General features: G+C 44.0%; 1 protein-coding gene across 3 annotated transcripts in view; it reads right to left on the bottom strand.

Annotated features, from left to right (window-relative positions):
• EXOC3L1 (exocyst complex component 3 like 1) overlaps positions 1-15477 on the bottom strand; it is a 67098-nt gene that overhangs the window by 20697 nt on the left and 30924 nt on the right. For 2 of the 3 annotated variants that reach the window (XM_056525328.1, XM_056525327.1), the window contains exon 2: positions 14538-14695. The exons of the other annotated variant lie outside the window; for it this stretch is intronic. In XM_056525328.1, coding sequence (XP_056381303.1) covers positions 14538-14695 — 158 coding nt within the window. The remainder of the gene's footprint in view (positions 1-14537; positions 14696-15477) is intronic. 3 annotated transcript variants of the gene reach the window in all.

Raw genomic sequence — 15477 nt, 5'->3', positions numbered from 1 at the left:
TGATGCCTGATTCACTAACCATAATTATCACCTGTGAAAGACTCAGGAAATCCTAGAAACATGACCTGTTGGGGGTACTTGAGGACCACGCTTGAGAAACACTTAGGGCACAACCTAGTTCATCTGGCAGAGGGAATCTAGATCTGAGTAATCTAAACCTGACAGCTTGGAGGTTGATTGGTCCCTACTAGAATCTAGAGGGCTTTCTTCAAGGGTCTTGAACACACTGTTGGAATCTACAATCTCACATAATTCAAGAATAAAGAAATTCTTTCTGCAATGATGTGATAGAAAAAAGGTGGTTGTCTCAGATACCCCTCTCTTCTATTCTACAATTCCTACAGGATGGATGAGAGAAATGCCAAAGCCCCTCCATTTTAAAGGGGTACACCAGTGGAAAACAATTGTTTTCAAATCAACTGGTGCTAGAAAGTTAAACAGATTTGTAAATTGCTTATATTAAAAAATCTAAATCTTTCCAGTACTTATCAGCTGCTGTATGATCCACAGGAAGTTGAGTTGTTCTTTTCTGTCTGACCACAGTGCTCTCTGCTGACACCTCTGTTTACAAGTCTGTTTAACTTTCTGGAGGCAGTCAATATGAAAAAAAAAATAGTTTCAATGACAAGTGTACAATACACATATGTCTTCATTAAATGCCAACAATGTTGCACATAGGTAAATGGTGTTATCGCACACCATATAAGACAACTTTAAACTGGTATACCTGGGCAGCAATAATACTTTATGCATATGACATCAGATATGTATGTATTCTCAAAAGAATAACTCACGACCACCATGTTCTGGTCTTCTCAGAATTTTCGTTACTCACATGATTTCCTTATCCCTTGACAATACAATACTTCTGTTGTTGGGGTACAATGATCCACATTCCCAGATAGGTAAGATGACATATACCTCAGCTCCAGCCTGCCAAGCTACCTTGCACGGCAGGCTGGAGCTGAGGCTTAACCCCTTAAGGACACATGACGTTCTCATACGTCTCCATTTCCGAGTCCTTAAGGACACATGACGTATGAGAACGTCATGTGTTTTACCGGCCCCCCGCAACCATCTGGAGCGGAGCCGGTCCCCGATGCCTGCTGAAATCGTTCAGCAGGCATCGGGGCATATCGCCCAGGGGGGTCATTATGACCCCCCATGTCGGCGATGGCCGCAGATCGCTGGACAATTCAGTCCAGCGATCTGCGGCGGATTCCGGGTCAATCGGGTCTCCAGTGACCCGGTGACCCGGAATTATTGGCTGATCGGGGCCGTCAGAGACGGCCCCGAACAGCCATAGCCAGCAGGGGTGAGGTGGCACTGGTGCCACCTCACGATCGCCCTGATTCGTCGGCCGGATTACCGGCCGACCAATCAGGGCGCCTGCTGCGGGTGTCACTCCCGCAACCCGCTCCGCCCCTCTTCCGGAGGACGTGAGCGGGTGCGGGACGTGCACCCCGGGTGCTGGGGACCCCGATCCCCGGCGCCCCTGTTGGGATCGGGGCCCCAGGAGCAGCGGCGGCGGCGGAGACGACGAGGGACTGACCTGGTGCGGCGAGGATCGTTGGAGGTGAGTGACAGCCTCCTGCTGTTGCTTAGCAACAGCTCCCAGCATGCAACAAGGGCATGCTGGGAGCTGTAGTTATGCAACAGCAGGAGGCAGACCACCACAACTCCCAGCATGCCCTTATGGGCATGCTGGGACTTGTAGTTTTGCAACAGCTGGAGGCACATTCTTTCTATGGAAAAGTGTACCTTCAGCTGTTGTGTAACTACAACTCCCAGCTTGCACAATCAGCTAAAGTGCATGCTGGGAGTTGTAGTAGTGCATCTGGTGGTTGCATAACTACAACTCCCAGCATGCCCGTTGGCTGTCGGTGACTGCTGAGAGTTGTAGTTTTGCAACAGCTGAAGGCACACTGAGTTAAGTAGTAAACCAGTGTGTCTCCAGCTATTGCATAACTACAATCCCCAGCATCCCCAGCCAAAGTAGTATGCCTCCAGCTGTTGCATAACTACAACACCCAGCATGCCCTTCCGCTGTCCGTACATGCTGGGGGTTGTAGCTTTTGCAACAGCTGAAGGCACACTGGTTGCAAAACACTGAGTTTGTTACCAAACTCGGTGTTTCACAACCAGTGTGCCTCCAGCTGTTGCAAAACTACAACTCCCAGCATGCACTGATAGACCGTACATGCTGGGAGTTGTAGTTTTGCAACAGCTGGATGTTCCCCCCCCCAATGTGAACGTACAGGGTACACTCACACATGGGCGGAGGATTACGGTTAGTATCCGGCTGCAAGTTTGAGGTGCGGCAAAATTTCTGCAGCAGCTCAAACTGCCAGCGAGAAACTACTGTGAACCCCCGCCCGTGTGACTGTACCCTAAAAACACTACACTACACTAACACAAAATAAAATAAAAAGTAAAAAACACTACATATACACATACCCCTACACAGCCCCCCTCCCCAATAAAAATGAAAATGTCTGGTACGCCACTGTTTCCAAAACGGAGCCTCCAGCGGTTGCAAAACTACAACTCCCAGCATGCACTGATAGACCGTACATGCTGGGAGTTGCAGTTTTGCAACAGCTGGATGTTCCCCCCCCCCCCCCCAATGTGAACGTACAGGGTACACTCACATGGGCGGAGGATTACAGTAAGTATCCGGCTGCAAGTTTGAGCTGCGTCAAATTTTCTGCCGTAGCTCAAACTGCCAGCGAGAAACTACTGTGAACCCCCGTCCATGCGACTGTACCCTAAAAACACTACACTACACTAACACAAAATAAAATAAAAAGTAAAAAACACTACATATACACATACCCCTATACAACCCCCCTCCCCAATAAAAATGAAAAACGTCTGGTACGCCACTGTTTCCAAAACGGAGCCTCCAGCTGTTGCAAAACAACTACTCCCAGTATTGCCAGATAGCCGTTGACTGTCCAGGCATGCTGGGAGTTTTACAACAGCTGGAGGCACCCTGTTTGGGAATCACTGGCGTAGAATACCCCTATGTCCACCCCTATGCAAGTCCCTAATTTAGGCCTCAAATGCGCATGGCGCTCTCACTTTGGAGCCCTGTCGTATTTCAAGGCAACAGTTTAGGGCCACATATGGGGTATCGCCGTACTCGGGAGAAATTGGGCTTCAAATTTTGGGGGGTATTTTCTGCTATTACCCTTTTAAAAAATGTAAAATTTTGGGGAAAACAAGCATTTTAGGTAAAAAAAATATATATTTTTTTACATATGCAAAAGTCGTGAAACACCTGTAGGGTATTAAGGTTCAAATTACCCCTTGTTACGTTCCCCAAGGGGTCTAGTTTCCAAAATGGTATGCCATGTGGTTTTTTTTTTGCTGTCCTGGCACCATAGGGGGTTCCTAAATGCGGCATGCCCCCAGAGCAAAATTCGCTTTCAAAAAGCCAAATGTGACTCCTTCTCTTCTGAGACCTGTAGTGCGCCAGCAGAGCACTTTTCACACCCATATGGGGTGTTTTCTGAATCGGGAGAAATTGGGCTTCAAATTTTGGGGGGTATTTTCTGCTATTACCCTTTTTAAAATTGTAAAAATTTTGGGAAACCAAGCATTTTAGGTAAAAAAAATATATATTTTTTTACATATGCAAAAGTCGTGAAACACCTGTAGGGTATTAAGGTTCACATTACCCCTTGTTACGTTCCCCGAGGGGTCTAGTTTCCAAAATGGTATGCCATGTGTTTTTTTTTGCTGTTCTGGCACCATAGGGGCTTCCTAAATGCGGCATGCCCCCAGAGCAAAATTTGCTTTCAAAAAGCCAAATGTTACTCCTTCTCTTCTGAGACCTGTAGTGCGCCAGCAGAGCACTTTTCACCCCCATATGGGGTGTTTTCTGAATCGGGAGAAATTGGGCTTCAAATTTTGGGGGGTATTTTCCGCTATTACCCTTTTAAAAAATGTAAACATTTTGGGAAAACAAGCATTTTAGGTAAAAAAAAAATTTTTTTTTTACATATGCAAAAGTCGTGAAACACCTGTAGGGCATTAAGGTTCACGTTACACCTTGTTACGTTCCCCAAGGGGTCTAGTTTCCAAAATGGTATGCCATGTGGTTTTTTTTTGCTGTTCTGGCACCATAGGGGCTTCCTAAATGCGGCATGCCCCCAGAGCAAAATTTGCTTTCAAAAAGCCAAATGTGACTCCTTCTCTTCTGAGACCTGTAGTGCACCAGCAGAGCACTTTTCACCCCCATGCGAGGTGTTTTCTGTATCGAGAGAAATTGGGCTTCAAATTTTGGGGGGTATTTTCTGCTATTACCCTTTTTAAAAATGTAAAATTTTTGGGAAACCAAGCATTTTAGGTAAAAAAAATATATATTTTTTTTACATATGCAAAAGTCGTGAATCACCTGTGGGGTATTAAGGTTCACTTTACCCCTTGTTACGTTCCCTGAGGGGTCTAGTTTCCAAAATGGTATGCCATGTGTTTTTTTTTGCTGTCCTGGCACCATAGGGGCTTCCTAAATGCGGCATGCCCCCCAAAAACCATTTGTCGCTCCTTCCCTTCTGAGCCCTCTACTGCGCCCGCCGAACAATTAACATAGACATATGAGGTATGTGCTTACTCGAGAGAAATTGGGTTTCAAATACAAGTAAAAATTTTCTCCTTTTTATCCCTTGCAAAAATTCAAAAATTGGGTCTACTAGAACATGCGAGTGTAAAAAATGAAGATTTTGAATTTTCTCCTTCACTTTGCTGCTATTCCTGTGAAACACCTAAAGGGTTAATACACTTACTGAATGTTTTTTTGAATACTTTAGGGGGTGTAGTTTTTATAATGGGGTCTTTTATGGGGTATTTCTAATATGAAGACCCTTCAAATCCACTTCAAAACTGAACTGGTCCCTGAAAAATAGTGAGTTTGAAAATTTTGTGAAAAATTTCAAAATTGCTACTGAACTTTGAAGCCCTATGGTGTCTTCCAAAAGTAAAAACTCATAAATTTTATGATGCAAACATAAAGTAGACATATTGTATATGTGAACCCCAAAAAAATATATTTTGAATATCCATTTTCCTTACAAGCAGAGAGCTTCAAAGTTAGAAAAATGCAAAATTTTCATTTTTTTCATCAAATTTTGGGATTTTTCACCAAGAAAGGATGCAAGTTACCATTAAATTTTACCACTAAGTTAAAGTAGAATATGTCACGAAAAAACAATCTCGGAATCAGAATGATAACTAAAAGCATTCCAGAGTTATTAATGTTTAAAGTGACAGTGGTCAGAATTGCAAAAAACGCTCCGGTCCTTAAGGTATAAAATGGCCTGGTCCTTAAGGGGTTAAAGGGGTACTCTGGTAGAAAAGATTTTTTTTTTTTTTTTTTTTTTTATCAACTGGTGCCAGAAAGTTAAACAGATTTGTAAATTACTTCTATTAAAAAATCTTTACTCTTCCAGTACATATTAGCAGCTGTATGCTACAGAGGAAATTTCTTTTCTTTTTGAATTTCTTTTTTTTCTTGTCCACAGTGCTCTCTACTGACACCTGATGCCCATATCAGGAGCTGTCGAGAGCAGGAGAAAATCAAATCCCCATAGCAAACCTATGCTGCTCTAGACAGTTCCTGACACTGACAGAGGTGTCAGTAGAGAGCACTGTGGACAAGACAAAAAAGAAATGTAAAAAGAAAAGAATTTCCTCTGTAGCATACAGCTGCTAATAAGTACTGAAAGGATTAATATTTTTGAATAGAAAATCTCTGATCGCGGCAATGTGCGGTATTAACCCTTTAGAAGCGGCGATCAAAGCTTACCGCCGCTTCTAAAGTGAAAGTGACACTATCCAGGCTAGTCAGTCGGGCTGTTCGGGACTGCCGCAGTGAAATCGCGGCGTCCCGAACAGCTTACAGGACACCGGGAGGGCCCTTACCTGCCTCCTCGGTGTCCGATCGACGAATGACTGCTCCGTGCCTGAGATCCAGGCAGGAGCAGTCAAACGCCGATAATACTGATCACAGGCGTGTTAATGCACGCCAGTGATCAGCATAGGAGATCAGTGTGTGCAGTGTTATAGGTCCCTATGGGATCTATAACACTGCAAAAAAAAAAAAAAAAAAAGTAAAGAAAAAGTGTTAAAGGTCATTTAACCCCTTCCCTAATAAAAGTTTGAATCACCCCCCTTTTCCCATAAAAAAAAATAACAGTGTAAATTAAAAAAAATAAACATACGTGGTATCTCTGCGTGCGTAAATGTCCGAACTATAAAAATATGTCATTAATTAAACCGCACGGTCAATGGCGTACGCGCCCAAAAATTCCAAAGTCCAAAAAAACGTATTTTTGGTCACTTTTTATACCATTAAAAAATGAATAAAAAGTGATCAAAAAGTCCGATCAAAACAAAAATCGTACCGATAAAAACTTCAGATCACGGCGCAAAAATGAGTCCTCATACCGCCCTGTACGTGGAAAAATAAAAAAGTTATAGGGGTAGAAGATGACATTTTTAAACGTATACATTTTCCTGCATGTAGTTATGATTTTTTTCCAGAAGTACGACAAAATCAAACCTATATAAGTAGGGTATCATTTTAACCGTATGGACCTACAGAATAATGATAAGGTGTCATTTTTACCGAAATATGCACTGCGTAGAAACGAAAGCCCCCAAAAGTTACAAAATGGCGTTTTTTCTTCAATTTTGTCGCACAATGATTTTTTTTCCGTTTCGCCGTGCATTTTTGGGTAAAATGACTGTCACTGCAAAGTAGAATTGGTGACGCAAAAAATAAGCCATAATATGGATTTTTAGGTGGAAAATTGAAAGGGTTATGATTTTTAAAAGGTAAGGAGGAAAAAACGAAATGGCAAAAACTGAAAAACCCTGAGTCCTTAATAATAATAATAATAATAATAATTTTATTTATATAGCGCCTACAGATTCCGCAGCGCTTACAATTATGGGGTACAAACAAAGACAAGTATCAGACATAATATTACACAATAACAATTCAAACAAGAGGTGTGGGGATATGTTGAGGCCAATTAGAGACTGTTGTAGGCCTGTCTGAAGAGATGTGTTTTTAGGCCACGTTTGAAACTATGGATGTTGTTGTTGAGTCTGAGGGATTGAGGGATAGCATTCCAGAGAATCGGTGCAGCACAAGTGAAGTCTTGGAGACGGGAGTGAGAAGTTCGGATTATAGAAGATGTTAGTGTGAGATCATTAGCAGATCGGAGAGAACGTGTAGAATGGTAGACAGAGATGAGAGAGGAGATGTAGGGAGGTGCAGCATTGTGGAGAGCTTTGTGTGTGAGACTGAGAATTTTGTACTGTATTCTGGACTGAATTGGTAATCAGTGTAGTGACTGGCACAGGGAGGAGGCATCGGTGTAGCGGCTGGAGAGGAAGATGAGTCTGGTTGCGGCATTAAGGATGGACTGGAGAGGAGAGAGTTTGGAGAAAGGAAGGCCTATTAGTAAAGAGTTACAGTAGTCGAGGCGGGAGTGAATCAAAGCAATAATGAGAGTTTTAGCAGTTTGAGTAGTGAGAAACTGGCAGATTCTGGAAATGTTTTTGAGATGCAGGTGACAAGAACGTGAAAGGGACTGAATATGGGGAGTGAAAGACAGATCAGAGTCAAGTATAATTCCAAGACAGCGAGCCTGCTGCCTGGGAGTTATGGTAGTCCCACATACCGAGATGGAAATGTCAGGGTTAGGTACAGTATCAGTTGATGGAGAAAAAACAAGAAGTTCTGTTCTTGAAAGATTTAGTTTCAGATATAAAGAGGACATGATGTCTGAGACAGCAGAGAGACAGTCACTGGTATTCTGTAGGAGTGCAGGGGTGATGTTGGAGGAAGAGGTATAGAGTTGGGTGTCATCAGCGTAGAGGTGGTACTGGAAACCAAATCTACTGATTGTTTTTCCAATGGGGGATGTGTAGAGTGAAAAGAGTAGAGAGGAGAAGAGGAGAAGAAGTAGAGCCAGAAAACGAGACACTAAAGGAGCGGCCAGAAAGATAGGAGGAAAACCAGGCGAGAGCAGAGTCCTTGAGACCGATGGAGCGGAGAATACTGAGGAGGAGTTGGTGATCCACAGTGTCAAAAGCCACAGAGAGGTCCAAGAGAATCAGTAAAGAGAAATTGCCATTTGATTTGGCCGTCAGAAGATCGTTAGTGACTTTGGTTAGGGCCGTTTCTGTGGAGTGAAGGGAGCGGAAACCAGACTGTAAGGGGGTCAAGGAGAGAGTTCTCGGAGAGATAGCGGATAAGGCGGGAGTAGAACAAGCGTTCCAGGAGTTTGGAGATAAAGGGGAGATTTGACACGGGTCGATAGTTGGCTGCACAGGACGGGTCCAGAGATGGTTTTTTCAATAGTGGGGTTATCCCAAAAATAATTTTTCCCAAAAATTTTACTTTTTTACAAAGGGTTGAAGCAGAAAATACCCCCCAAAATTTGAAGCCCAATTTCTCCCGATTCAGAAAACACCCCATATGGGGGGGAAAAGTGCTTTGCTGGTGCACTACAGGTCTCAGAAGATGAGTAGTCGCATTTGGCTTTTTGGAAGCAAATTTTGCTCTGGGGGCATGCCGCATTTAGGAAATCCCTATGGTGCCAGGACAGCAAAAAAAAAAAAAACACGGCATTATATTTTGGAAACTAGACCCCTTGGGGACCGTAACAAGGGGTAAAGTGAACCTTAATACCCCACAGGGGTTTCACGACTTTTGCATATGTAAAAAAAAAAAAAATACCGAAAATGCTTGGTTTCCCAAAAATTTTACATTTTTACAAAGGGTTAAAGCAGAAAATACCCACCAAAATTTGAAGCCCAATTTCTCCCAATTCAGAAAACACCCCATATGGAGGTGAAAAGTGCTCTGCTGGTGCACTACAGGTCTCAGAAGAGGAGTAGTCACATTTGGCTTTTTGGAAGCAAATTTTGCTCTGGGGGCATGCCGCATTTAGGAAGCCCCTACGGTGCCAGGACAGCAAAAAAAAAAAAAACACATGGTATTATATTTTGGAAACTAGACCCCTTGGGGAACGTAACAATGGGTAAAGTGAACCTTAATACCCCACAGGGATTTCACAACTTTTGCATATGTAAAAAAAAATCTTTTTTTTTCACTAAAATGTGGGTTTCCCCAAAAATTTCACATATTTGCAAGGGTTAATAGTAGAAAAGACCCCCCAAAATTTGTAATCCCATCTCTTCTGAGTATGGAGGTACCCCATAAGTGGACATCAAGTGCACTATGGGCGAACTACAATGCTCAGAAAAGGAGTTACATTTGTAAGCTTTGCTGAAATTGGGGGGACATGTCGCATTTAGGAAGCCCCTTTGGTGCTAGGACAGCAAAATACCCCCCACATGGCATACCATTTTGGAAACTAGACCCCTTGAGGAATGTAGCAAGGGGTAAAGTAAGCCTTAATACCCCACAGGGGTTTCACAACTTTTGCATATGTAAAAAAAAAAAAAAAAATGTGTGTTTCCCCCCAAATTTTACATTTTTACAAGGGTTAATAGCAGAAAAGACCCCCCACAATTTGTAAATACATTTCTTTGGAGTAAGGACATACCTGATTTTTTGATGATTTAGGCTTGGCGGGTGCACAGCAGGTCTTGCTTGAATGGGAGCGCAGTCAGTTTGATATGGAGCCAGGATGTGGGACCCCCCCTCAAGGAGCGTTAATGGGGGGAGCACTGAGCCCTAAAATAGGGGAACACTATGGGGGAAAACGGGCCATAACTGGGGTAGACAGGTGGGGTAGAGAGGCCCGTAAATATGGGGTACAGTGGGCCAGAAAACTATAAATCATAAAATAATAAAACAGGATATGTTCCCAGAATGATGACCCAGAGCATAGCCAAAACAAAAAAAAAATATGCCCGCCCCAAACCCTATGCTCTGAGTCATCATTCTGGGAATGTGACATAATTGCCTCAAATGCGCACCCGCTCAGGTGGAGAGAGAGCGCTGCGCATTTGAGGCAACATAAAAAAGTCCCCGATGATAATGACTCAGTGACCTATGACCCATTTCTGAAAAAACACCCCCAGAGGTCTTATCAGATTTTTTGTTTTTTTTCAAGGATTTTTTGGGCAATTTAGTGGTTTATGGGGGTTATATTTTGGAATGTACTCTGGACTTGGTACATTGGTCAAATTATGGAAAATTCAAATAAAAAGGGAAAATTTAGGGCTCCATGGAAGTGTGATACTCCCTGAAGCAGCCTATGCAGAGGCCCAGATTATCTGGGCAAGTGTCACATTGGTACCTGGTGTCCCTCCGAATCCCCCTCCTGTAACACACTCTGCATCTTTTCTGGGATCGTCCCTTCTTTCCAGTGGGATCTCACCTGGAAAGATCTCACCTGGAAAGTGTTGGCCTGGGACGATCCTGGCGCCTATAACTCCAGACCCTTGGGAAGTCCGGCCTGCTCTTTCCCGTTCAGCAAAGATCAGGAACCTTAGGACTTCTTCTTGGTACTGGAGGAATGTCCCTGTGTTGCCAGCATACTGGGACAGTACAAAAGCGTTGTACATGGCAACCTGTACCAAGTAGACTGCAACTTTTTTGTACCATGCCCGTGTTTTCCACATGGCGTTATATGGCTTGAGGACTTGATCTGAGAGATCAACTCCCCCCATATACCGATTGTAGTCCAGAATACAATCGGGCTTGAGGACCGGTCCCACGGTACCTCGCACAGGGACATTTTAAAGCCTCACTTTGTAAAGGCGGTCATGGGCGGGATCACCTCGGGGCGGACACCTCCGAATCCCCTCGTACCGCCTCCGTGTCATCGCCATACTGTAAAGCGGGGTCTGGTAGAGGACGTCCCCGCTCCAGTAATGACGAGCACTTGGTTTTTTGTCCAGGCCCATATGCAGCGTGAGGCCCCAAAATGTCCTCATTTCCGCTGCATCAATGGCGCGCCATTCATTGGGCCTGGCCAAAAGCGAATCTGGGTGGTGGGTAATGAACTGCTGGGCATACAAGTTCGTTTGCTCCACCATGTGATTGACCAGGCTGTCACTGAAAAAAAACGTTAAAAAGTCCAGATCAGTGAAGCCAGCCGTGTCAATCCGGATTCCTGAGTTGCCAACAAACTCAGGAATCCGTGGCTGATAACCCTCTGGGGGGCTCCAGACAGGGTCACCGGAAGGGGGGGCCGGACTCCTATTACCATTGCCATTCGTACTAGTGTCGGCCACTGGGTCACTCTCATGGAGGGTGCGTGGCCTCGCCTGGCGGCGTCTCCGCCGCCTTACAGGGGGCTCATCATCACTACTAGATGATAAGGAGGGCGATGAAGAACAAAAGTTGGGTCTTCATAGTCCTCACTGGCAGATTCGGAGTCTGAGGCTAAAAAAGCGTAAGCCTCCGTTGCCGAAAATGCCCGGTGGGCCATCGCCTTTTTTCTACGGTGGAGGGGCGGTGAAGTATGTACTGTGTGGTGCTTGGTGTAAAAAGTGTAGAACAGTAATAGAATAGAAAAAAAAAAAAGCTGTGGCCAAAAAAAAAAAAAGGGGTGGCAAACGCAGCTCCCTGAACCCCTAATAGGACCCAGGGTAAGGGATCTGACCCTAATAGGACCCTGGGGGACCTATTAGGGGGTCAGGGGGGATTTTTTTTTAATAAAAAAGCTGCGGGCAAAAAAAAAAAGGGGGATGGCGCACGCAGCTCCCTGAACCCCTAATAGGACCCAGGCTCAGGATCAGACCCTAATAGGACCCTGCGGGACCTATTAGGGGGGGAGGGGGGGGGGGGGTACTTTTTTTTTACTTTACTTTGTAACTTATTCAACTCCTACCTGTCCCTGCAATGATCTTACCCTATTCTAAGGCTCCTGAGGGGGCTCCAGAGCTCCGAGGGGGGGATCCACGGCTTCTTCTCCCTGCTGCAACCGCTGACTGAACCAAAACAGCGGGTCCAGCAGCGGGAAGGAGCCGTATATAATAGCAGCGTTGCTGAGGCGGTGACAGTATTGTCACCGCTCCCCAGCAACGGCAGGTGATTGACGGTGAATTGTACACCGCCGATCACCGTTTAATCCCGGGTCATCTGGTCACAAGGGACCTGAATGACCCGAATCGCCGAAGATCGCTTGCGTGATTTCGAAAGCGATCTCTGGTGATCGCCGACTTGCGGGGGTCCCGTGACCCCCCTTGGCATTTGCACGGCATGCCTGCTGAACGATTTCAGCAGGCATGCCGTTCCGATCTCTGCCCGGCGCGCGGCAGGGACCGGAAAACGCCATGACGTCCTGGGACGTCATTGGTCCTTAAGGCCCAGGGTGCCATGACGTCCCAGGACGTCATTGGTCCTTAAGAGGTTAAATACAGCTAAACACATTTGGAGTGGTGAAAACAAATGATGGTGGTAGTTGTTCAAGAGATGAAATGAGGACATACCTGTAAATGAAAGAATAGGCTGGTGAGAAGATGAAGTGAATGAATTCTGGTATAATTCTTGATAAGGGGTTAAGGGCCATGGGTTTTTCCGTTTTTGCACTTTTGTTTTTTCCTCCTCACCTTTTAAAAATCATAACCCTTTCAATTTTGCACCTAAAAATCCATATGATGGCTTATTTTTTGCACCACCAATTCTACTTTGCAGTGACATCAGTCATTTTACCCAAAAATCTACGGTGAAACGGAAAAAATCATTGTGCAACGAAATTGAAGAAAAAACGCCATTTTGTAACTTTTGGGGGCTTCCGTTTCTACGCAGTACATTTTTCGGTAAAAATGACACCTTATCTTTATTCTTTAGGTCCATACGATTTAAAATGATACCCTACTTACATAGGTTTGATTTTGTTGTACTTCTGTAAAAAATCATAACTACATGCACAAAAATGTATACGTTTAAAATTGTTATCTTCTGACCCCTATAACTTTTATTGTACCGCTTATGGAGTGGTATGAGGACTAATTTTTTGCGCCGTGATCTGAAGTTTTTAGCAGTACCATTTTTGTATTGATCGGACTTTTTGATTGCTTTTTATTCATTTTTTCATTATGTAAAAAGTGACCAAAAATATTTTGGACTTTGGAATTTTTTTGCGCATACGCCATTGACTGTGTGGTTTAATTAATGATATATTTTTAGAGTTCGGACATTTACGCACGTGGTGATACCACATATGTTTATATTTATTTTTATTTACATGGTTTTTTTTTATGGGAAAAGGGGGGTGATTCAAACTTTTATTAGGGAAAGGGTTAAATGACCTTTATTTTTTTTTCACATTTTTTTCCAGTGTTATAGGTTCAATAGGGGGGCTATAACACTGCACACACTGATCTTATACCCTGTTCACTGCAAAGCCATAGCTTTGCAATGATCAGGGTTATCGGTGGTCGATTGCTCAAGCCTGAATCTCAGGCTTGGAGCAATGAATCGCCGAAGGGACACGCCGGAGGCAGGTAAGAGGACCTCTGCTCGTGTCCCAGCTGATTGGGACACCGCATTTTCACTGTGGTGGTCCCAATCAGCCCCACTGAGCAGCCGGGCAGCTTTCACTTTCGTTTTAGACGAGGCGTTCAACTTTGAACGCCGTGTCTAAAGGGTTAATAGCACGCACCACTGCGATAGCTGCCGTGCGCTATTAGCACCGGGTCCCGGCTTCAGATACATGCATTATATCACGGGAGCCGGCCAAGGACGTAAATATACGTCCTTGGTCGTTAAGGGGTTAATGCCTTTGGGCAGTCTTTTCTGAACTCCGTACAGCTGAAAGACCTTCCTCACAGGTACTCTTCTTGCTACATCCCCAATTGTGCTGCTAGTTAGGACATAAGTGAATCATTAATATCTAACAATTATTTGTTTTCCTTTAGTCCTAACAGCAGCACACGGGGCTAATTAAGCAATTATTTTGTTAATATGTCCACAGAGGCAGCAATACTCCTACGTGTGCTGCTGTTAGGCATAGGGAAAACAATTTATCATTCGAAATTAACAAATGAAGGCTGAAGGAGCAGAGGATGGCCCAGAGTCTTTCAGGGAAATACAGTGCCTTGCAAAAGTATTTATCCCCCTTGGTGTTTTGTTACATCACATCCTGGAAATGTCTTTTGGTTTTAGATTTTATGTAGTGAAGCTGACAACACAGTCCACAGGCAACACAGTAACAGTGTAATAAAAAAAAAAGAACTTTGAAAAAAGATGTGGCTAAGTATGGGAAGAGTAAGGAGAGAATGAGATCAGACACATACCCCATATCCTGTGCACAGTTGTTGTTAAATACTGGTTGATTAACCTAACGCACGCTAAGAGATGTATGACAAAGGTAATCAATCAGAGTTTATTTTGTGGATAGTGCTGCCGTAGGACACAAGGAAATTTGTGTTTATGGAACGGAATAAACCTGGTAATGATTCTGCTTAAGCCTTAATATTTTAGAAGACAAAGAAAGTTGAATGTGCGCTGCTTCAAGACAAAAGGGAAAAAACTGCATGTGCTTCTTGATATATCCAAAGATTAGAAAAAGCAAAACTTGGGCACTTCCAATACTTACCTTAAGCCGGGACTGTATAGAGTTATTACGCTGTGTCTCCCGCCTCCGATACTGACCAAGGTGAGTCAACTGGTCAGGACGACAGAAAATACCCGAGGCCCATTTCAGAGCTGCTCCTCGTGCTAAACTCTCAGCCTTCTCAAGAGCCAAAACGTCATCTGTATCACACAATACATCACAGTCATTATACAACCGATGCACGTGATTGAGAGCTGTAGGGAACTTAACAGTGAGTGATCTATATAATCCAAGAAAAGAAGCGGCACTCCAAATTGCAAAAAGCGGTGTGTTTATTCACCCATTAAGTCAATGTGACGTTTCAGCCTCACAATGAGGCCTTTCTCAAGGCCTCCCACCCAGGACTTGAAGTCCGTCTTTACAGTGCCGGCTCCCTTCCTTGTTTTGGCTATATATATATATATATATATATATATATATATATATATATATATTCAAGTTTTTTGAAGAGCAGCACTCCCAAGCCAGTTATGCGTGGGTGCAGTCAGTCTCTGGGACCCCGGTCCTGTGTCCAAAGGGTAATAGAAACAAGAATGGCGACCGCAGCACTCCAGATAAATGTGAAAAAAATGTATTCCAAGGTAAAAACAGGCAACGTTTCTGTGGCCTCACACCACCATTTTCAAGCCTGAAGCCTGGCTTGAAAATGGTGGTGTGAGGCCACAGAAACGTTGCCTGTTTTTACCTTGGAATACATTTTTTTCACATTTATCTGGAGTGCTGCGGTCGCCATTCTTGTTTCTATATATATATATATATATATATATACCGTATTTATCGGGGTATACCACGCACCGGCCTATAACACGCACCCTCATTTTACCAAGGATATTTGGGTAAAAAAAGTTTTTTACCCAAATATCCATGAAAAAATGAGGGTGCGTGTTTGCGCGTGTATACCCCGATATACCCCCAGGAAAGG

This window comes from Hyla sarda, chromosome 6 (genome assembly GCF_029499605.1).
Source record: "Hyla sarda isolate aHylSar1 chromosome 6, aHylSar1.hap1, whole genome shotgun sequence".
Lineage (NCBI taxonomy): Eukaryota > Metazoa > Chordata > Amphibia > Anura > Hylidae > Hyla > Hyla sarda.
This window is presented reverse-complemented; position numbering and strand designations above follow the sequence as displayed.